General features: G+C 40.6%; 2 protein-coding genes across 3 annotated transcripts; one reads left to right on the forward strand and one right to left on the reverse strand.

Moving 5' to 3' along the window:
- Positions 1-5547: 5547 nt before the first annotated feature.
- On the reverse strand, positions 5548-12033 carry hapstr1b (HUWE1 associated protein modifying stress responses b). Its single transcript, XM_053615952.1, has 4 exons — positions 11610-12033; positions 10196-10276; positions 6857-7117; positions 5548-6707 (listed from the first exon to the last, which is right to left on the reverse strand). The coding sequence occupies exons 1-4, from the start codon at positions 11803-11805 to the stop codon at positions 6466-6468; spliced, it is 780 nt and encodes a 259-aa protein (XP_053471927.1). The 5' UTR covers positions 11806-12033; the 3' UTR covers positions 5548-6465.
- A 1372-nt stretch (positions 12034-13405) lies between these two features.
- On the forward strand, positions 13406-23247 carry abcg2b (ATP-binding cassette, sub-family G (WHITE), member 2b). Of its 2 annotated transcripts, XM_053615732.1 has the most exons (15): positions 13407-14290; positions 15161-15220; positions 15818-15935; positions 16062-16217; positions 16299-16456; positions 16544-16695; positions 16781-16864; positions 17358-17500; positions 17670-17821; positions 18336-18425; positions 18533-18657; positions 18828-18982; positions 19100-19189; positions 21610-21662; positions 22816-23247. In XM_053615732.1, exons 1-15 carry the CDS (start codon positions 14133-14135, stop codon positions 22961-22963), a joined length of 1842 nt encoding a protein of 613 aa, XP_053471707.1. In that variant the 5' UTR covers positions 13407-14132; the 3' UTR covers positions 22964-23247. The 2 variants fall into 2 exon arrangements, with proteins under 2 accessions (XP_053471706.1, XP_053471707.1); XM_053615731.1 differs by having other exon boundaries at positions 13406-14290; positions 18828-19189.
- The last annotated feature ends 779 nt before the right edge of the window (positions 23248-24026 follow it).

Here is a 24026-nt window from a genome sequence, read left to right on the forward strand (position 1 = left end):
CACTCCGTATACGAGTTCTTGCATTCGGACGTGTTGTATAATGAAGGATATGGAATGAAACGCGTGGATTTCGACTCGTAGCATCCATTAGCATTCACTGAGCGTGAGATTGAGAGTTAGCTGCAAACCAGTTATACCCAGGGCACCCTTTGATTTAAACTTTAATTGAAACTTCTGCTTGCCATAAATAAATCCTTCAGCTGCAGTTCCTTAAGGAGGGGAATTGAATTTTGGAATAAATTGGTCTCAGGAAAAGAGGAATTAATTCAATAAAAAAAAACACTTCCTTATTCCATAATAACTAACCTCAAATAATAATAAGAAGAAGAGGAAGAAGAAGAAGAACCACTGCCAAGTCTAATTCTTCGGGTTACTAATTTGTATTCTTCAAATAATCTTAAAATATACAATAAACATGTTTGGATCAGCACCAGGATTTTTCCCCTGATCATGAACGTGTAACACCGGACGGACGCGCTTTCTACGATTCTAACCCTTAACAAATTGATATTTTTCTGAGTATACTGTACACACTTCCTGGGTAAAGGCTGAGCAGACTTCCTGTAGTATTGCATTGCCTTGCCATCCATTTTGCCCTCAGCCCCGAGCAGATTCCTGGCTCCTGCTGAGCATCTACACAGCGCGATACTACCACCACCATGCGTGAACAGGAACTAACTTGTTTGGAGGATGTCCCGCAACACTAGATGGATAAAAGTATGATATATCGTTCTCTAATAAATATACAAATTTTTGCAAAACGCTGTGGTGTAAGAGGAGACGGAAAAGGAAATTGTGGGCGGAGAAATCGAGCGTCACACAACACCATTCTGCTACATGATTAAAATATATAAATATCACATCAACAGATCAAATATAAAGTATTTCATTCCTGCATAAAGCTTGAGTGGAGGCTGTAGGAGGACGCAGCAGTCTTCATCAGTATTCAGAACACCCCCTTATAGTCCCATTTCCCCCGTTATCTCCTCCAGCTGCTGCGATCTGATTAGTTCTATTTAACTGAGTGAATCCCGGAAATAAGTGATGTTAATTGATGATAAGCTGAAGGTTTTATAGTCCATGTAATTGTCCATGAAACTTTTCAATGGAAGTCGACCCGTAAGCAACTTTTCAAAACGTAGCTTCACGTCGTTTGAATCTTTCAGACAGCACGGTGATTGAACGAGAGGCCGTGCGATGTTAAACTGACCCCGAGATATACCGACCCCGCAAAAATCCATATTTCGATAATAAACCATTTTTATTGATGTAACAAATTCAGAATTTGGTTTCTCTCCATTTCGTTTCAGTTTGCAGTTCTGTGAGCTTTAATCCCTAACAAGAGCCAGGTAACATCCTGAAGCGTTTCAATTTACAATTTGCCTACAATTAAAATTCGTACGTTAATAATAACAAACATGTCATACTTTTTGTGTATTTAGAGTTTAAATAAACGTTATCACTCACGTTCTAGCATCTATAAACAGTCATTCGCTCACGTCCTCACGTTATAGCATCTATAAACAGTCATTCGCTCACGTTCTAGCATCTATAAACAGTCATTCGCTCACGTCCTCACGTTATAGCATCTATAAAGTCATTCGCTCACGTCCTCACGTTATAGCATCTATAAAGTCATTCGCTCACGTCCTCACGTTATAGCATCTATAAAGTCATTCGCTCACCTCCTCACGTTATAGCATCTATAAACAGTCATTCGCTCACGTCCTCACGTTATAGCATCTATAAACAGTCATTCGCTCACCTCCTCACGTTATAGCATCTATAAACAGTCATTCGCTCACGTCCTCACGTTATAGCATCTATAAACAGTCATTCGCTCACGTCCTCACGTTATAGCATCTATAAACAGTCATTCGCTCACGTCCTCACGTTATAGTATCTATAAACAGTCATTCACACACGTTAAAGTATCTATAAACAGTCATTCGCTCACGTCCTCACATTATAGCATCTATAAAGTCATTCGCTCACGTCCTCACGTTATAGTATCTATAAACAGTCATTCGCTCACATCGTCACGTTCTAGCATCTATAGAGTCATTCACTCACGTCCTCACGTTATAGCATCTATAAACAGTCATTCGCTCACGTCCTCACGTTATAGCATCTATAAAGTCATTCGCTCACGTCCTCACGTTATAGCATCTATAAACAGTCATTCGCTCACGTCCTCACGTTATAGCATCTATAAACAGTCATTCGCTCACGTCCTCACGTTATAGTATCTATAAACAGTCATTCACACACGTTAAAGTATCTATAAACAGTCATTCGCTCACGTCCTCACATTATAGCATCTATAAAGTCATTCGCTCACGTCCTCACGTTATAGCATCTATAAACAGTCATTCGCTCACGTCCTCACGTTATAGCATCTATAAAGTCATTCGCTCACGTCCTCACGTTATAGCATCTATAAAGTCATTCGCTCACGTCCTCACGTTATAGCATCTATAAAGTCATTCGCTCACGTCCTCACGTTATAGCATCTATAAACAGTCATTCGCTCACGTCCTCACGTTATAGTATCTATAAACAGTCATTCACACACGTTAAAGTATCTATAAACAGTCATTCGCTCACGTCCTCACATTATAGCATCTATAAAGTCATTCGCTCACGTCCTCACGTTATAGTATCTATAAACAGTCATTCGCTCACATCGTCACGTTCTAGCATCTATAGAGTCATTCGCTCACGTCCTCACGTTATAGCATCTATAAACAGTCATTCGCTCACGTCCTCACGTTATAGCATCTATAAAGTCATTCGCTCACGTCCTCACGTTATAGCATCTATAAACAGTCATTCGCTCACGTCCTCACGTTATAGCATCTATAAACAGTCATTCGCTCACGTCCTCACGTTCTAGCATCTATAAAGTCATTCGCTCACGTCCTCACGTTATAGCATCTATAAACAGTCATTCGCTCACATCGTCACGTTATAGCATCTATAAACAGTCATTCGCTCACATTCTCACGTTATAGCATCTATAAAGTCATTCGCTCACGTCCTCACGTTATAGCATCTATAAACAGTCATTCGCTCACGTCCTCACGTTATAGCATCTATAAACAGTCATTCGCTCACGTCCTCACGTTATAGTATCTATAAACAGTCATTCACACACGTTAAAGTATCTATAAACAGTCATTCGCTCACGTCCTCACATTATAGCATCTATAAAGTCATTCGCTCACGTCCTCACGTTATAGTATCTATAAACAGTCATTCGCTCACATCGTCACGTTCTAGCATCTATAAAGTCATTCGCTCACGTCCTCACGTTATAGCATCTATAAACAGTCATTCGCTCACGTCCTCACGTTATAGCATCTATAAACAGTCATTCGCTCATGTCCTCACGTTCTAGCATCTATAAAGTCATTCGCTCACGTCCTCACGTTATAGCATCTATAAACAGTCATTCGCTCACGTCCTCACGTTATAGCATCTATAAACAGTCATTCGCTCACATCGTCACGTTCTAGCATCTATAAAGTCATTCGCTCACGTCCTCACGTTATAGCATCTATAAAGTCATTCGCTCACGTCCTCACGTTATAGCATCTATAAAGTCATTCGCTCACGTCCTCACGTTATAGCATCTATAAAGTCATTCGCTCACGTCCTCACGTTATAGCATCTATAAAGTCATTCGCTCACGTCCTCACGTTATAGCATCTATAAACAGTCATTCGCTCACGTCCTCACGTTATAGCATCTATAAACAGTCATTCGCTCACGTCCTCACGTTATAGTATCTATAAACAGTCATTCACACACGTTAAAGTATCTATAAACAGTCATTCGCTCACGTCCTCACATTATAGCATCTATAAAGTCATTCGCTCACGTCCTCACGTTATAGTATCTATAAACAGTCATTCGCTCACATCGTCACGTTCTAGCATCTATAAACAGTCATTCGCTCATGTCCTCACGTTCTAGCATCTATAAAGTCATTCGCTCACGTCCTCACGTTATAGCATCTATAAACAGTCATTCGCTCACGTCCTCACGTTATAGCATCTATAAACAGTCATTCGCTCACATCGTCACGTTCTAGCATCTATAAAGTCATTCGCTCACGTCCTCACGTTATAGCATCTATAAAGTCATTCGCTCACGTCCTCACGTTATAGCATCTATAAACAGTCATTCGCTCACGTCCTCACGTTATAGCATCTATAAACAGTCATTCGCTCACGTCCTCACGTTATAGTATCTATAAACAGTCATTCACACACGTTAAAGTATCTATAAACAGTCATTCGCTCACGTCCTCACATTATAGCATCTATAAAGTCATTCGCTCACGTCCTCACGTTATAGCATCTATAAACAGTCATTCGCTCACGTCCTCACGTTATAGCATCTATAAAGTCATTCGCTCACGTCCTCACGTTATAGTATCTATAAAGTCATTCGCTCACGTCCTCACGTTATAGCATCTATAAACAGTCATTCGCTCACGTCCTCACGTTATAGCATCTATAAACAGTCATTCGCTCACGTCCTCACGTTATAGCATCTATAAACAGTCATTCGCTCACGTCCTCACGTTATAGCATCTATAAACAGTCATTCGCTCACGTTCTAGCATCTATAAACAGTCATTCGCTCATGTCCTCACGTTATAGTATCTATAAACAGTCATTCACACACGTTAAAGTATCTATAAACAGTCATTCGCTCACGTCCTTACATTATAGCATCTATAAAGTCATTCGCTCACGTCCTCACGTTATAGCATCTATAAACAGTCATTCGCTCACGTCCTCATGTTATAGCATCTATAAACAGTCATTCGCTCACGTCCTCATGTTATAGCATCTATGAACAGTCATTCACTCACGTTATAGTATCTATAAACAGTCATTCACACACGTTATAGCATCTATAAACAGTCATTCACACACGTTATAGCATCTATAAACAGTCATTCGCTCACATCCTCACGTTATAGTATCTATAAACAGTCATTCACACACGTTCTCACGTTATAGTATCTATAAACAGTCATTCACACACGTTATAGCATCTATAAACAGTCATTCACTCACGTCCTCACGTTATAGTATCTATAAACAGTCATTCACACACGTTAAAGTATCCATAAACGGTCATTCGCACACGTTATAGCAGCTATACAGTTATTCGCTCACTTTCACACAATATAGTAGATATAAAACAGCCATTTGCTCACTCTTTTATTGTAGCTATAAACAGTCGTCCCGTCATGTTGCAGCGCATCCTCTGTGAACGAGCTACAGACACGGTCGTATATTAGAACGAGTGCATTAATACAAACATGATTTACGTTACAGCCGGAGCGACGGTCCGCTTCAGCACCGCTTTAACGAGGTCAACATTCTCCAGCGGCGGGCGAGCTGCGCCAACGCTTTCCCGGCATGAGGACACACAGATGTCAGCATGAAATAAAAATCAACCCAGTGCGAGTGATCAGTAAATCTCCCGCGATCCTTCGGGTTTGATGTGAAAGCACAGAAAGCAGGGTTTAGTTAAAAGCTTCATTTCTTTAATGCAAGAATCATTATTGTACATTAACAATTCAATGGTCTCTGCACAGCTCTTTTTTACAATATGTACCACAAGTCTATGTCAGCACCTACTGTTATTTACACAATGTTACACTGGAGATGTGCTGAGGAGGAAGAGGAGGATTACAGAATGAACTCATGAGAAGGATGACAACTTCACAGTCAAAAAAATTTTTCTTTAAAATAATTAAAAAATAAAAGTGATTGGGGGTCACGCTCGACAGAGTAAGTACTGCTTTTGGAGCACTTGTGCCTGCTTCTTGAGCAGCAAAATAAAATAAAACAGAAGGCGAGAAATAAAATAAAATACAAATAACCGTAAATAATATTTAAAATTAAAATAACAATAATAATAATAATAATAAAAAAAAAACACTTGTTTGTCTTTAAGCCGCAGTGTGGTAGCTGAGCTGGGGCAGTGACAGGCGCTGTTTGGAGGAGGCAGGCATCACACACACACACACACACACACACACACACACACACACCCCCCCATACATATTCACAACACCACACACTCTCCAGACCAAAAACACACTCTTACATTCATAACATCACTCACACCACTTCACACACACACACAATTTCTCCCGCACTCTAAGAGTCTCATTGTACACGCTCAGACATTCGACGCAAACAAAAAAGTGACTTAAAGGTGTGTGTGTGCGCGCGTGTAGACGTAATCGCATGGAAGGGCACTTTGCGCTGAGCTCCGCCCCCGCTCGGTTCTTTCGATCGACTGGAGGAAAGCGCCGGACCGCCGCGAGGTTTTCCCGTTCGGAGTAAAGATGGGAGGATGACTTGACAAGTGGCTTTTTTAGTTCGTTTCATTTCTCGTAATCTTTTCTTTTCCTTCGTGTCGACTCGAGGCGGCTCAGATCATCCTATTGCGTTTGTGGGTGGGCGAGTCTGTGATGACGTCACCGCACTGGGCGGAGCTCCGCTTGCGGGCGCCGTTGTCCAGGTGGAGCGCCATCTCCTCGGCGATGAAGGTGTTCAGGTCGACGTCGTGGAGACCGTTCCTACGGCGCCCGGGGGTGGAACCGGCGCTCAGGTGTGTGGGCGACCCCGGTGCTCCGGAGCGCATGCTTATACTCGCCATGGCACCGCTCAGGCCTGGAACATGCACGCACACACACACACACACACACAAGAGATATATATATTTATATATATATATATATATATAAAATCAGTTACACCGAGTAACAGGGTCCTACAGCGTACGCAGGTGTGAAAACGTGTTCAGTTTGGCAAAAACCTACCGTGCAGAGCGATCGCCTCCCTAAACGGCTGCAGGTCTGTCTCGGCAGACGAGCTCGTCTCTGAGGACGGCCCCATGGCGATTCTGGGAGGAGCCCGGGAGCTCCGTGGGGGTGGGGCTTTGCCACACAGGAAGCTGATGAGGTCCTCGCGCCGGATGGTCCGCCTCCTCTTCTTCACCCAGGCGAGCACGTCTTTGTTGCGCCGCTGGTGGCCGATCTGAATACCTAACTCGTAGCTGCGCTGGTGCGCTTCCACGCTCTCTGCACGGGATAAAAAAAATGAAGTCATCGTTGTCGTCTTTATTTTTAAAACAAACAACCAATTTCTAAACTGCTAAACTATTTACAGATGATTTTTTTCCCCGTGTTTTGAGTCGATGCTTTCCAAAAATGTCCTCCAATACGTGTGAATACACGTCTGCGGTTGTGTGTGTGTGTGTGTGGGGGCGGGGGGTGTTATTTCGTGGTGGTGGTTTTTTCCACATTTGACTTTTTCCTACCTCTCGATACTACGCAGCTCTCGCAATCACCGCCTACCGACGTTTTATGACCGCCTTTTTCGTACAGACGGGAGATATTTCCGGAAGACGTTTTTAGGAAAACAGAGCGTGTAGAGGGGTTTCGAACGTATTCTTCGCGGTATCGCGTGAACGTCGTCATCACGAGGTCAGACCTTCAGGAAAGCGCTGGACATGCGCTGTACCGTCGACGGTTTTGTATCGCGGCAGTGCTGGAAAGCTGTAGAAACCTACGCGAGTAGTACGACGTTCTCGCGTACGATTCCGACCGCCGCTCTCGGACGCACTCGTTTGGAGCGGGTTCCTCCTCTTCTTTTCCAGATAAAACTCTGCTGGTCGATCGTGAAGCAGAACGGCAGCTAAAGTTATCCGTTCGGTTGCTCGAGGTGTGGAATCGACTCCGGGGCTCGACGACTCTCGGATTTCGACGGCTGGGATCGGTGAATCGACTCGTTTTGGGATCCGAAAGCAGGGCGGCGGCTCGGTTTGGAGACGAGATGCGTTGATAAAACGAAACAACGTAGCGTTTATCAACGTTACTTTCAAGCTAGCGGGGTCAAAAAGCTTCGCTCGTCTCTCAGACTAAAAATTCACTCGCCACTTGCTGACACGCCGGGAAAGATAAACGTCTCCATAAACGCGTGAACCAGATACGCTCGAGCGACTCGGGCGTACACACTGGACTCATCTGTGCCGTGCATCGTTTTGTTCGGCACAGCTCCATCTCACGATGCGGGTCTTCTCCCCCTCCGTCACTACAGAGCGTAAACCAAAGCTTTAAACAAAGACACGAAGTGCGTCCGTGTTCTCTCACGCTGTCTGATCTCTCCGACGTACCAGACCAAGTCCGTTCCAGTCAGACACGCACCCCGGGATATTAATCAACGGGACGTGGCCAGACGGACGTCTCCGCGGTGTCCGATAAACACTCGGTCCGTCACCAGCGGGGAGGATATTAACGCTCATGTATTTGGAGAAATGTACAGGAGCTTGGAGACATGCTTTTATAGGAAAGTAATCAACAAGGCAGAGTTACAGCACGTCATCACAGTTACAAACTTTCCGCCGTTGTTTTTTTATTATTTTTTTTACCGCAAAAGGTGTAAACTCTGTCCGGAATACGTCTGACACTGGAGACTCCTTCCATAAAACTTAAACATCTCCTCACAGAAAATGGCACTTTTTTATTATTAGTCGTTTACTGCACATCCCTGTGAGAGCGCGGTTACTATGGAAACGATAACGTATTCCAACGTCAAGGTCGGGTTTCAGCCTGAACTCTGAACTTCGCAGCGAGCGCCGTGGCGACGGTTAAGATTCAAACCTCGTGAAAGTTATGCCCGCGAGTTTCGTTCAGGAGCGGAACGCCGAACGGATTCTCTCGTCACAGACGTCGGTGACGTCTTTTAAAATAACCGTACCGAATCTCACAACAGCACGTCTTTCACGCGGACCTTAACTACGCCGGAAGAAACGAGTTTCTTTACACCATCACACCACGATCGGGTTTTAAACTGCGTCTCGTTTTACGAGATCTCGTCCGAGTTCTATAACGGACTGTCCGTTCTCCGAGTCCGATCGCGCGGCGACGTCGTTCTAGCGATTAAAGATGACCACGTCCTTGATCGGGGCGATCTGGAATATCAGAACACATCCTCTCTTGAACACAAACGTTCTTCTTCTTACCTAAAAAGTGAAGTAATCAGAGCTTTAGCGGTACTCGTGTTCGACACACGTGAATGGAAGAGGGCTTTGGCTGAATGTGCGTCGCGATGACGTCACGTGACGCGTCTGGACACAAATTCGCGGGAATTTTGAAAAATCTGAAGCTCCTCCGAATGTTGCGGCGTTTCCTCGGTTATTTTTTGCCATCGCAAAACCCCGGAGGGACTGGCCAGGTGCTTCGTGTGCTTGAGCTTCCGCTCATCGGCACTTCTTTCGAGTCGAGAGAAGATGCTGCGTTCGACTCGGCTCGCGAGTCGGTCATGTTTACGACGTTTTCGGCTTTGGCACATCCGGCAGAAGAAGTTCGTGTTTGGTCAGCAACAAGCTAGCCAGCTAACTGATGACTGATGTATATATTCCTCCTCAAAGGTGCGTCCACACATACAGCGACTCGCAGCGGCGACGAGAGCTGTGATGTGGGCGTGTCCAGCGACTTTGAAAGTTGAGAAAAGTTTTGCTTTGTGCAAATCTTTTGTGCAAAACTCGGTGCGGCGACGACCAATGGGAGTGAAGGCGGTAAAGCGCGCGTGATCCATAGCCTCTCGTGCTCGCTAGCAGAAGCGGCGCCACCCACGTTACTATGGCAAGCGGTAGTAGGAACGCCTACATTCCTGCGACGTCACAGTACAGCGATAAAATCGCCATGTGTGTGAACCGCACCTTTATAGATTTAACTTTGAGGGAGGCCTTTTCTTCAACTTTTATGAACTCAGCATTAGTTGTGCAAGATAGAGGGAAGGGGGCGGGGCTTCCGAACAGTCAGTTGGTTCAAAACAGATTCGTACGCCGATTGGCTCATCTGTCCGTGTTACTGAGGTCTCCTTTTTGCGAGAGAGACAGCGCATAGAGGCGGAGTACTCTTACGTTAAAAAGCGGAGATCGTGCGCACGCACACAAACGTCACCAGATCTGAATAAAAATAAACTCGGACTCCCACAGAACTTTCTGAACCCCAAGCCTAGCCAAAGAACGCTCATTTTTTTTACGATGTGCGGTTCATAATTCGTACACAGCTTCACACACACACACACACCATGGCTGACACTTTCCCCGTCCAGTTCTTACATTGGGGTTTTTTTCCCTCGACCAAACGTACCTCTATAAAGGTTGGTGACGGCAGTAGCAGCATTTTGGAAAGGGACCCAGAGAGAAAGCCCCTGTTGCTGACACACTCGATCTGTAAGAAATAAAAAAGAAAAAGGACAGGAAGTTCTTTACATTTCCACAGAAACACCACGTGTCGTCATTTCCTCTGTCTGTTAACGATTAAAAATGTGAGACAGCAACCGGCTACATCCCAAATATCCCCCTAACTGAACACCTAGTGCACTAGATAGTGCGCGCGTGTCATTATAGTGTAGTGCAGTCGTGTAAGGAGCAGAGAGCTGTTAGGGACACGGCCGGGCTAGATGTCCTGACACACACAAAGGCTCGAAGGAAATGCTCTCAAAACCGAACAAAAAAGTTCACACTGTCCACAGTAAACGCTCTTAGAGTGAGGTGTACACGTTTATCAGGAAATAATAATAAAACTTTAAGGATTAAATCTGACATCTAGGAGGACGGCGCCATTTTGTTGAGTGCAGGAGTTTAGTTTTGATCAGATTTCGTGTAAGCAGGACAGCGAGCCAAAACAAGTTCACACGGACGAATAAACAGTTAGTTACGAGGACAATAATAATCCTATAAACTAGCAAATTTATTCCCAAAGAAAAAAAATAACACCAAGACCAAATAAGCTGGACTGACCAAAAATCTCTCAAATCGTAATAACTCAGCTGGCTGCCTATAAACCTTTCCTTCGCCATTTTGTTTCTTTGCATATTTTTTTTTTTAAAACCCAAGGCTTCTTTGACACAAGGAGGATTTCTGTTTTTAGGATTTTTTTTTAATACAACCAAAAGTACACAAATGTGCGTGTTCGGGCTCTGAATAAGGAGAAGGCGGCGTGAAAACAGAGCTGCATTCGGCTATAAATTCTCTCAAGTTATTTTCACCCAGAGGAACTCCTCCCAGGACTTCGCCATTTTGTTTCACCAAATGATAGGCGTCAAAAAAACAAACAAAAAAAGCATTAAATGTCTCGTTTGTGTAACTATCAAAAGCGACATTCTAAACAAAACAAACTCGGCGGGTTAAAAGGGAAAAAGCGTACCAGCTGAGAGTTTATCCATAATCGGGCTGCCTTATCGGTGACGGTATTAGCATAAAAGCTAGCTGCCATAAGATAACGTTACAGGGTAGGGCTTTACTGACTAGCAAGCGACCTTCAGTGTGGATAGATGGGGGAATCTTTCGTTAGGACTCCTCTAAGAGATCTGAACAGAATGTCTGGTTCATTAACAGTCCAAAAGCAGCTTTGTCTGGCGGTGTTTCGGGAAGTTACCCAGGGAAGCTACCCGAGCCTGATGCCCTTTGTTTATCTAGCAAGCTAACCTGTATCTAGGCTAGCTTAGCATCGCTGGATGCTCGAGCCCGGCTCGTTCTTGGACATTTATTAGCACGCGAACCTTTATAAAGCTGCGCGACCGCCGTGGCTGAGTTTTGGAAGAGATGCCACAGCTTCTGCCGGCTCTGCTCTGGTTCCTCCTCGCTCGGCTCGTCCTGCTCGGCCTCAGCCAGGCACTGCCGCTCCCATTTGGAGAACCAGTGCTCGGGTCCGTGCTCCTGGATCTCCGCTTCGCCCTCCTCCTTCTTCTGCTCCATAATTATAAACCGACTATTGTTTTATTCGCCAGCTAATATGTGAATATTTATCCCGAACTGAATTCCTGAATCCCGCCGCGGCCTTATCCACAGCTGTTAGCTTTTTCTTTCCCTTCAAACCCGCGACTGCATGGCGCATGAAGTCCACCGGTTGACAAAACAAAACGGCGACGCGCAGGCGAGACGAGCGCTCATGAAAACAAGTTACACTTGTCCCGCCTTATTGTGTCTCAATCGACTCTGATTCGCTAATACTCGAATACGGGCGTGATTTAACAAACCAAACAACCTCTAAGCCCCGCCTTTATGATCGTTAAGGACTCTCATTCGCCAACATTATGATGTAGGCGTGGCTTATAACGTCATCCATGAAAACAAGTCGCAATCTGAATCCCGCCTACTTGGCCCAGATTCGACGCTCATTCGCTAACAGTCGGGTGTGGGCGGGGCTAAATAATGGCTGATGAAAACAAGCAACATATGCAGCTATTCAAGCCACACCTACTAATGTTGTAATGTTGGACGATACCAATGAGCTTTTTTTTTTTCTTCAATTGATATATATATGAGCCAAAATGGTTCATTATGGTTAATGAGATTGAGGACAGAGCTAGACTTAGGTGTAGCGTAGCATTAATTATTTGCATAATGACTAATTACATCAATGGAAGGTCCTCACAAGGATAGCAAAACAAACATCAATGTTATGTTAGGATTGATTTTTAAATGGAAACATTAGAATAGAAAGTACTGATACTTCACTATCGATCTGTGCATCCATATTGTCAAACACCAATCATTCACCCATTTCCTCCTCCTCCTCCTCATCATCATCATCATTTCTTCAATTTCTTTCAACTTTGGCACAGTGTGTTACTGGGTAAAACCTTTTAACCAACTTCATGCTGATGAAAAAGTTCTATGTAAGCGTAGATGTGATTGAACAGGGTTTGCAGTAATAAGGCCTGGTTGTGTCTAGTCCAACTGAACCCCATTATCAATGCAGTTTCATGGATTTTGTGAATTAGTAACTACGGGGGCAAATACATTTTCACACAGGCCCAGTTGGTATTGGATAACGTTTTTTGCTTCAATAAATAACATTATCGTTTAAAAACGGTATTGTGTTTTTACTCAGGTTGCCCTTGTTTTATCTTAAATTTTGTTTTAATTTGAGATATACACAAAAACAGAACAAGATGGGGCAAATACTTTTTCACAGCACTGTATAGTAGTTACAGAACGTGTACCTGCTTGTGTCACATAGCACTCTGCAATCTGCATGGAATATCAAGCCATCACACACTTACACACACCTTAAGTGCTGTAATACAGAGTAATATTTTCACCCACCAGCTGAGGGAGCTAAAACCCCAACTTCCCCAACTTCTGATTTTCACTGACAGGAAGAGAGATTAATCCATCCGTCTAAACAGCTCACAAACAACAACACTAAATGCTACCCTTGACTTTACACCAACATCTGACCAATCAATGTCTCGCAGACCACTTCCGAGTTTCTATGCTAACACAATTAGTCATTGATTCTGTACATACAGTATACCACACCACTGTTGGTCAGAAGGTGTTGTTTATTTTTCTATAACAGCACATCCGTGAAACGAGTTAGTTCCAGAGAATGTGCAGTTATTGGAAAATAATCAACTCCAGAATGACGGTAGCAGTAACTCGGCTTCATCACACCACCCTGACGTTGATTCAGACCCTAAAATCTGCTGTCTAAATGTACCTTCTGTTTCAGTCCTGTTACAGAGTTCAAGCCTCATCACTTGCTGCATCATCCATCCATCCATCCATCCATTTTCTTTACCGCTTATCCTTCAGGGTCACAGGGAACCTGGAGACAATCCCAGGGAGCATCGGGAACAGGACGGGGTACACTCTGGACAGGGTGCCAATCCATCACAGGGCACAATCACGCACACATTCACACACTCATTCGTACACTACGGACACTTTGGACATGCCAATCAGCCTACCATGCATGTCTTTGGACTGGGGGAGGAAACCGGAGTACCCGGAGGAAACCCCCACAGCACGGGGAGAACATGCAAACTCCGTACACACAGCGCAGTGGCGGGAATCGCACCCCCGACCCTGGCGGAGTGAGGTGATCGTACTAATCACTGTGATGTAACACACACACGCCCACACTTAACCTTAGAAGGACTTTGACCAGTTCACACAGCGGTCATGAGCTTTGTTGACATCTGCTCTAGATTCCTTTTATCAAACAGACTGGAAGCCAGTCTCACTTTCTTCTCTCTCTCTCTACATTCTCTGTTTTCCTCTCCTTTTTTTGCGTGATGGATCTGTCACCTCTGGGACAGCGTAATCGCGAGAAAGTAAGCGTGAACGTCCCGGGACCGACTTTGACCTTCCAGAACATCTCTTATGTTGTGAGCGACTCCCGGGGGCCGTGTCGCAAGAGAACACCTGAGAGAGAGATCCTGAAAAATGTCAGGTCAGTGCTATCATCAGTGGTTTGCTCCAGTAGCCCAACTTTAACCCTGCGTTACTAAGGGCTTAAGCAAAACTAAACGTGAGACGATTTATATTTATAGGTAGGCATTGTTGTCGGTTCTCAACACAAACGTTCTCGTGTTCTCTGATTTGCGAAAGACTTCGTAGTATTGAAGGATAGTCCCCTAGCTTATTCAGTCACGTTAGGTAGAAAGCTTTCCAGAAAATTCTACATGGCGTCAGGTAGACTCGATCGAGAGGAACTGTACGAGTCCTTTCCAGTCGAGACCACACCCACGTCCAGTTTAAATCCAGACCTAGATTTGAATATTTTTAAGCACTCAGCAGATACATTCTCACATGAGCTCGAACAATAAATAAATAAATAAATAAATAATCAAATGTAGCATAATTAAATCATGTATGCTCACAGAAAAGTGGCAGAGCTGTTTCGTTTATTATTCTCTCTCTGCCCGCCTACAGAAAGAGGAAGAGTCAGATAGATGTTCTGCTGCGATCCACACACAGGTGTAAACAATCACTCGTTACCGGCTCGTTCTCTGGCATTAAATGTTGCTTCATATTTCACTCGTGCTTTGTGGAGGTCGTTCCATTTTGTTCATTTTTGCTCATTTACAGTGTATTCATCTGAAAGACTCAAAGCAACACACCTGTGAAGCAAAACGCATTGCGGCTGAGAAGTGCACGTGGGACTTGAACTCACAGCCTGCTGGTCAAACAGCAATACCAATGCCTCTGTTTATACCCATGTGTGGTTTTCAGTCAGACTGGTTGCCCTGTTGGTCCTGCATAAAGAGCAATTTCTTGACCATCGCGCTTAATGTGTTTGTTTTGTCATTGCTTATTTTAGCGGCATCATGAAGACAGGACTGAACGCCATCATGGGTGCGACAGGAAGCGGCAAAACCTCGTAAGTCCTATAAACTCCGCTTAACGTCAGGTAGAGCTCGGGAAAGATTTTCAACCAATACGAATTACAACGGAAACGTACTTCCTGCGATGTAAAATTTACAGCGCTGTGCATAAGTATTCACCCCCTTTGAACCGTTCGACATTGTCTGGCGTCACAACCAGGAAGTGAACGCACTTGTGTTTTATGAATCTACACAGAACGTCCTGTAATACTTACGTTGGTTGAGCGGTCATGTGACCTCAGGATAAATGCGTCCAATCTTAGAAGCAACCAAAGTTTGCAACAACGAGCAGTGTGAAGAACCACGGGGCGGTCAAAACAAAGTTCTGGAAACTTATCAGGGCTTGGTTATAAAATAAAGTGCATCAAAAAGTTTGAACTTTGAAGAGGCCAAAGGTTATTCTGAACATGATGCTGATGACGCTACCACCACCGTGCTTCTTCACGTTGAGTTTCTGCCAAACGTAGTGCCAAAAAGTTCCCTCTATAATAATTAGGCAATAAATAACTTTTATGCTTTTAATTTGCAAATAGTTTGGTAAACTATATTGATTAGCCCCTACATTAATATCACACATATGTGTGTGTGTGCAGACTTTTGGACGTGATCGCTGGAAGGAAGGATCCTCGGGGCTTACGATCGGGTCAGGTGTTGGTCGATAACAAGGTTGTCACTTCTGAACTGCGTCTTATCTCAGCTTACGTTGTTCAGGTGAGGGAGATCTTTCGGATAAACTTTAGTCATCCGATCGAAGTTTTGCGGTTGCGTGTTCTGACGTCACAGGCGGATAAATCCCTCGCGGCAAACGACTGATATCGATTTATCCTTGTGTATAAGGACGACATCCTGATGGGCACGCTGTCCGTCCGAGAGAACCTCATGTTCTCCGGACACTTGCGCTTGCCACGCCATCAATACTCCACCGCCGAGAAAGAAAAGAAAGTGACGAGCGTTCTCCGCGAGCTGGGCCTGGAGGACTGCGCCGACACGAAGGTAAAATCTGCACCTTGTGGTCTATAACGTAGCTAGCGCGTGTTTCTGTTTAGAGCACTTGTTTTTGTCTCTCGTCGTTAGATTGGTACTGAGTTTCTGAGAGGTGTGTCTGGAGGAGAGAGGAAGCGTTGTAGCATAGGAATGGAGCTGATGACTTCTCCATCGCTCCTTTTCCTAGACGAGCCGACGACCGGACTCGACTCCAACACGGCTAACAGCATCGTAGCTCTGCTGCACAGGTACCCAAACATCGGTCACGGGGGAAAAATGTCTCGAACGTGACGCGTACTCGACTAATCGTCTTTCGTGTTCTGTCTTTCTCCAAGTCTGTCCCGTAGCGGCAAGACCATCATTTTCTCCATCCACCAGCCGCGTTATTCCATCTTCAGACTCTTCGACCACCTGACTCTGCTCCACAAAGGAGAGTGTGTCTACGCCGGTCCTGCGAACGAAACCATTCAGTACTTTAATGACATGGGTAAACGTCGTTTCCACAAACGCGAGCACAGTGTAATGTTTAATACAAGGTACGATGTTTATTGCTTTATTTTTTTATTGATTAGGCTATGAGTGCGAGGCGTTCAACAATCCTGCAGATTTCTTCCTGGACATCATGAACGGGGAAGTTTCGCCTTCGGTGCCGACGGGTAAAAGTCTTACTAAAAATCCCCAAACTCATACCACTCACGCTTACTTCTCATAGTTAAAACACAAACAATGTGGCGACGTGGTGCGTCGTCCATGTTACGCCGTGTTATTTGTGTAGCGGCGAAGCCTCACTTCAGTTAGCACTCATACACAGGCCACGGATGACTTTTCCAGTTTCAGTGCTACACCGTTGAGGATAATTGGAAATAAATCACCGCAGTAATAATAATAATTGCACTAGTGTTTATAATGCGCTCGTGTGGTCAGGTGACACTCTGAAACTCTGTGTAGCATGGTGGAAAGAGGACGTGACGTCTAGAGCAGGTTAACGAGCTGAGAGGGAACTGGAAAGCGATACGCAACCCGCGGCTCTGAACAGTTCGAATATTATCGACTAATGACGGACGCATTTCTTTACCGCGTGCCTTGGAGAACGTTCCTACGATGTTTCAGATCGTTTCTACTCTTTCGGCTGTGTGTTTTCTCCCACAGATAAATCCCTGGCGGAGCTTTATGGCGATTCTCGGGATCGTGCTGCTCTCACGGAGGAGCTGAAGCAGCTCACAGTTCTGTCTGATTGCACAAGCACAGCGAAACAATCATCACCATCTTATGTAACGCCGTTCCTCTATCAGGTGTGTGTGTGTGTGTGTGTCATTAACTGATCCTTTCCTTTATCTGAAATGACCACATGTTGAACTTACGTTATCGGAAAAAAAAAACCCCTGAGGTGTGTCTGAGGTCATAAATCCATAAACGAATTATGTACACACTGTGTGTGCGTGTGTGTGCGTGTGTGTTCAGTTAAACATCGTGTCCAGGAGGACGGTGCTGAACTTACTGAGGAATCCGCAGACCTCCTATGCACAGATGGCGCTGAACGTGCTGTTCGGAGTGCTGGTGGGACTCATTTATTTTCAGATGCCTCACACGCTACCTGAAGCCCTGCAGAACAGGTACACGCCCATCTCTCCATCCTTCCTCTGGCCACCCGTCCATCGATCCGTTCTTTCCGTCCGTTAATCCGTGAAGCACCCGTCGGTCCGTCAAGTGAACCACAAAGCTGTGGAGCAATATTTCAGACTGTATATAGATAGATAGATGGATAGATAGACCTTGATTCTGATTGGTCAGAAGGTGTTCTTTAATTGTCAGAAACTATAAATGTAACTATAAACGGATAAAAAGTATATGCCTTAGAGATTTAATTGTTTAGCACACTGGCTATTGTGTAAGAGGAATAAAACACTTTAGGACCTGCTGTTATCGGCTTCATGTTGCGCCACATCACGCCACCCAGTCGCTGATTATTTTCCCATAATAGCACGCCCCCGAGTGTGTTATTCCTCACATATCACTCCCAGCAGCTCTTATTATCTTTATATAACTACATACGTGCTTAAAAAACATGGGCATTATGAATGTGTGTGTGTGTGTGTGTGTGTGTGTGTGTGTGTGTGCTGATTTTAGAACCGGAGCGTTCTTCTTTCTCATCATCAACATGGTGTTTGCAAACCTGTCAGCGGTGGAGCTCTTCATTAAAGAGAGAGCGCTGTTCGTGTGAGTGTGTGAGATTTTAATGGCTGGGTCATTACACTTTCGACAGATTAGTTCCCAGTAAATGGTGTGTGTGTGTGTGTGTGTGTGTGTGTGTGTGTGTTTCACAGGCATGAGAACTCGAGCGGCTATTACCGAACCTCTGTGTACTTCCTGTCCAAAGTGTTTGTAGATTTAATACCAAACCGCATGATCCCCATCTTCGTGTTCTCCGCCATCTCTTATTACATGATGGGTGAGTCAAAGACGTGGAATCATTTATTCAAGTAACATTTATTTATTTGCTTAATATAATATATATATATATACTTAAAACTGAACATCTGAAATTGTTTCCATATTTCATAGCAGGCATTATTATTATTATTATTATTATTATTATTATTTGTGTGTGTGTGTGTTCAGGGTTGAAGCCAGCGTTCGTGGCGTTCCTGTGTTTCTTCTTGACCATGTCTCTGGTGAGTCTGGCGGCGGTCAGTCTGGCGTTCCTGGCCAGTGCCAGCGTGAGCTCCTTCGCCATGGCCAACATTTTCATCGCGATGCCCTTCGTCTTCATGATGGTCAGCATTTTTGTTGTTGTTGTTGTTGTTGTTGTTTTATCACTAAGCTTTGATTTGAATGTTAAATGTATTTATTATAAGACTAAGATACTCCTCTTTCTGTTCCTGAAACCCCAGGTATTCGGCGGCTTCCTGGTGAATCTGAACTCCATGCTGAGCTGGCTGTCCTGGCTCAAGTGGATCAGCATCTTCCGCTACGGACTGAACGTAAGGAAAGAGGGATGAGAAAGAGGAGGATAGATTCTCAAAATAAAAACAAACAAACGTGTGATATTTCTAAAATTGTAACATTAAATTGATTAAAATGCACCGATGCAATGTTTACTAAAGTATCTATATTATTCCGCAATCCTGGTGAAATTTTTAATATTCTAGTTATAAGTCAGAATTTTTTGAATTCTACTTAGTTATTATTCTAGTTAGAATTTTAGAAGAAAATTTTAGAATCTTAGAATTGAAGAATTTTTAGAATGTTTAGAATTCTAGTTAGTTATTATTCTAGTTAGAATTTTAGAATTCTAGTTAGTTATTATTCTAGTTAGAAGTTATAATTTTAGAATTCTAGTTAGTTATTATTCTAGTTAGAAGTTATAATTTTAGAATTCTAGTTAGTTATTATTTTAGTTAGAATTTTAGATCTTTTTTTTAGACTTTTAAACTGCTAGAATTTTTAGAATGCTAGTTGGAAGGTAGAACATTTTAAAAATTTTAAGAATTTTAGAATTCTGGTTAGTTACTATTCTAGTTAGAAGTTAATTTTTTTTTACTTCTAGTCAGGTATTATTCTAGTTAGAAGTTAGAATTTTAGAATTCTAGTTAGTTATAATTTTAGTTAGCATTTTTGATTTTTTTTTTTTTAGAATTTTAGACTTTTAAACTATTAGAATTTTTTTAAAAATTCTAGTTAGTTATTATTCTAGTTAGAATTTTAGAAGAAAATTTTAGAATCTTAGAATTGAAGAATTTTTAGAATGTTTAGAATTCTAGTTAGTTATTATTCTAGTTAGAAGTTAGAATTTTAGAATTCTAGTTAGTTATTATTCTAGTTAGAAGTTAGAATTTTAGAATTCTAGTTAGTTATTATTCTAATTAGAAGTTAGAATTTTAGAATTCTAGTTAGTTATTATTTTAGTTAGAATTTTAGATCTTTTTTTTAGACTTTTAAACTGCTAGAATTTTTAGAATGCTAGTTGGAAGGTAGAACATTTTAAAAATTTTAAGAATTTTAGAATTCTGGTTAGTTACTATTCTAGTTAGAAGTTAATTTTTTTTTACTTCTAGTTAGGTATTATTCTAGTTAGAAGTTAGAATTTTAGAATTCTAGTTAGTTATAATTTTAGTTAGCATTTTTGATTTTTTTTTTTTTAGAATTGTAGACTTTTAAACTATTAGAATTTTTTTTTAATTCTAGTTAGTTATTATTCTAGTTAGAATTTTAGAAGAAAATTTTAGAATCTTAGAATTGAAGAATTTTTAGAATGTTTAGAATTCTAGTTAGTTATTATTCTAGTTAGAATGTTTAGAATTCTAGTTAGTTATTATTCTAGTTAGAAGCTAGAATTTTAGAATTCTAGTTAGTTATTATTTTAGTTAGAATTTTAGATCTTTTTTTAGACTTTTAAACTGCTAGAATTTTTAGAATGCTAGTTGGAAGGTAGAACATTTTAAAAATTTTAAGAATTTTAGAATTCTAGTTAGTTACTATTCTAGTTAGAAGTTAGAATTTTAGAATTCTAGTTAGTTATTATTCTAGTTAGAAGTTAGAATTTTAGAATTCTAGTTAGTTATTATTTTAGTTAGAATTTTAGATCTTTTTTAGACTTTTAAACTGCTAGAATTTTTAGAATGCTAGTTATTCTAGTTATAAGTTAGATTTTTTTTAATTCTAGTTAGTTATTATTCTAGTTAGAATTTTAGAAAAAAATTTTAGAATCTTAGAATTGAAGAATTTTTAGAATGTTTAGAATTCTAGTTAGTCATTATTCTAATTAGAAGTTAGAATTTTTAGAATTCTACTTAGCTATTATTTTAGTTAGAATTTTTGATTTATTTATTTATTTATTTTAGAATTTTAGACTTTTAAACTGTTAGAATTTTTAGAATGCTAGTTGGAAGTTAGAACATTTTTTTTTAAAAAAAATTAAGAATTTTAGAATTCTAGTTAGTTACTATTCTCGATAGAATTTTAGAATTACATTTGAGAATTTTAGAAGTTTTTGCTAAACGAATGATTAAATATGTCAGAGCATTTTTGGAAGGAGTCTCCAGTGTCAGTGCCTCGGAACCTCCAGAGGTAAAGCTGTAACTTTAAGTAACATAAGTGTTAACAGGAACTAAGATGCTAGAAATGCATCAAAAGTATAAAATGTACTTAAATAAATGTAAAAAAAAAAAAAAAGAAGTCATCTTTAGCAAAGTGTTGTGATGTAAGAGGAATAAAACTCTTCAGGATGTGCTGTTATTGGAAAATAATCAACTTTCTGGTGCTAACAGTAACTCCACCGTGTTTTTTATTTTATTTTATTCATATGTAAAAAAAAAAATGTATCCTGCAGGAAATGCAGTTATTAAGTGCAGTTTGCTACGATAAACATGCTGCAGTATTATGATGTATTCTGTGTTTCCAGGCTATAACCATCAACGAAATGACAGGACAGGTGTTTTACGATAACAATACCAGGTATGTACTGTCCTAAAATCAATCTCAGGCAAATTTTCACTGGAGTTCTAACTAGAATAATAAATAACTAGAATTCTAAAAATTCCAACTGATAACTAGAATTTGAAAAAACTTAAGATTCTAGAAATTCTCAAATTCTAATTCTAAAATTATAACTAGAATAGGAACTAGAATTCTAAAATTCAAATATTCTAAAAATTAAAATGATCAAAAAATTTATTCTGACATTCAAAAAATTCTAAAATTCAAACAACTGAATAATTTTTTTAAACTAGAATTCTAAAATTCAAAGAATTCTAAAAATTCCAACTGATAACTAGAATTTGAAAAAACTTAAGATTCTAGAAATTCTAATTCTAAAATTATAACTAGAATAGTAACTAGAATTCTAAAATTCAAAGAATTCTAAAAATTAAAATGATCAAAAAATGTATTCTGACATTCAAAAAATTCTAAAATTCAAACAATTGAATATTTTTTTAACTAGAATTCTAAATTCTAACTTATAACTTTTAAAAATTCTGAAATATTCTAACTTCTAACTAGAATTCTAAAAATTCTAACCGTTTAAAAAATTGTAAAATTCTCTAACTGGAATAATAACTAACTAGAATTAAAAAAAATTCTAACTTCTAACTAAAACTTCTAAAATTCTCAAATGTAATTCTAAAATCCTAACTAGAATAGTAACTAACTAGAATTCTAAAAAATTCTAACTTTCTAACTAGAATTCTTAAAATTAAAAAAATTCCTAAATTCTAAGACACTAAACTTTCATTCTAAAATTCTAACTAGAATAACAACTAACAAGAATTCTAAAAACAAATTCTAACTTCTAACTAGGAATTCAAAGAATTTTAACATTCCAAAAATTCTAAAATTCTAAAAAAAAAATGGCATTCTATAATTCTAACTAGAATAACAAAAGTGTTTTAATCGCAAGCTTGAAGTGGGCTACGTCATTCCTAGACCTTAAATCTCTTGCAGTTGTGTGTTTTCATTTAAATATAGAATAATATTACTGATATAACTCTTCCGGATTTCTTCATCACAGAATGACACCATACCAGTAAACGTTTGTAGCTTTGTGAACTATCTGTAAATCAAACACTGCGATGAATTGTAGTGAATTCAACATTCTTCGTTGTTGAAGGTTAACAGGAGAGATGTACCTGGAGGCTCAGAGAATCGACTACAGTGCTTGGGGGTTCTGGCAGAATCACGTGGCTTTGTTGGGCATGGTGGTGGTGTGTATGACGCTGGCCTACGTGCAGCTCCTCAGGATTAATCGCTGGAAGTGACGGAATTACGCCACGAGGAAAAGTAGAAATAAAAGCTGATCTTTTATCACTCGTCTACACCAGCATTCGACAATCCACTCCAATTCACACCTCACATTTAAACCTATCAAAAAGTTCCCTGTCTTTATTTGTCAGTTTGGACATCGGGCATAATTTCAACATTTGACAAATAGTGAATCATTGTGTGCTCTCATCATCATCATCATAATCATCATCATCATCATCACCATAATCATCATCATCATCACCATCATCATCATCATCACTATTATCATCATCATCACTATTATCATCATCATCATCATCATCATCACCATAATCATCATCATCACCATCATCATCATCATCATCATCATCATCATCTCCTGTTCTGCTGAACTTTCTGAAGAGGACCAACAAGATGACATCATGGAAAGAAAACAATTAGTTTTACGTTCTTTAAATTAAAACTGTTTATTTTGAATGAACTTGTGTTTTATACATTTATTATTGTTAATAAAAAATAACAATAAGAAAATAAGGTATTACCTTACCTATAATAAAAAAAGAATAGGTATTACACACACCGTTCCCCACTTCTTTCAACCTTAATCCTAATGATTTTTAATTATAATTATTTAATTCTATAATTATTTGTAATGGTTATTTTATCATTTATTATTTTTATGTCATTTTATTTAACCTTTGAACTTTAGTGTTTTCATTTAGTTTAGTGGGTTTTAAAAATATATATATTATTACTACTTATTTTTACATGTAGAACATTACAAATTTATTCTACTGTTTTTGGTATGTAATGTTTGTAATTCATTTTTCACACATTCCGAATGAAAAGTAAAAAGTGAATTTCTTCTTACAACAATGAAAAGATTAGCTAGGTGTTCCCATGACACACCATCTCCCCTTTTTTCAACACTTTTTTTTTTAACACAATGTAATTTTATTTCATTTAATCCTTTCTTGTCTTGTTTCGTGGAATTAGTTTTCTTAGTCTTTCGCTATAATTTAAATGAATTAATTAATAAATCAGATCAAACACGGGAAATCTCTCGACGTCGACTCT

Source organism: Ictalurus furcatus, chromosome 26, assembly GCF_023375685.1.
Source record: "Ictalurus furcatus strain D&B chromosome 26, Billie_1.0, whole genome shotgun sequence".
Taxonomy (NCBI): domain Eukaryota; kingdom Metazoa; phylum Chordata; class Actinopteri; order Siluriformes; family Ictaluridae; genus Ictalurus; species Ictalurus furcatus.

What these genes read in the sequence shown, in the direction of transcription:
- hapstr1b (XM_053615952.1), bottom strand. Translation starts at nt 11,805, where the DNA reads ATGGAGCAGAAGAAGGAGGAGGGCGAAGCGGAGATCCAGGAGCACGGA. An exon ending in GGTCGCGCAGCTTTATAAAG is followed by an intron (nt 10,277 to 11,609) that starts GTTCGCGTGCTA and finishes TATTTCTTACAG; the next exon opens with ATCGAGTGTGTCAGCAACAG. An exon ending in GGAGGCGATCGCTCTGCACG is followed by an intron (nt 6,708 to 6,856) that starts GTAGGTTTTTGC and finishes TGCATGTTCCAG; the next exon opens with GCCTGAGCGGTGCCATGGCG.
- abcg2b (XM_053615731.1), top strand. Translation starts at nt 14,133, where the DNA reads ATGGATCTGTCACCTCTGGGACAGCGTAATCGCGAGAAAGTAAGCGTG. An exon ending in ACAGGAAGCGGCAAAACCTC is followed by an intron (nt 15,221 to 15,817) that starts GTAAGTCCTATA and finishes GTGTGTGTGCAG; the next exon opens with ACTTTTGGACGTGATCGCTG. An exon ending in AAAGAGAGAGCGCTGTTCGT is followed by an intron (nt 18,426 to 18,532) that starts GTGAGTGTGTGA and finishes TGTGTTTCACAG; the next exon opens with GCATGAGAACTCGAGCGGCT.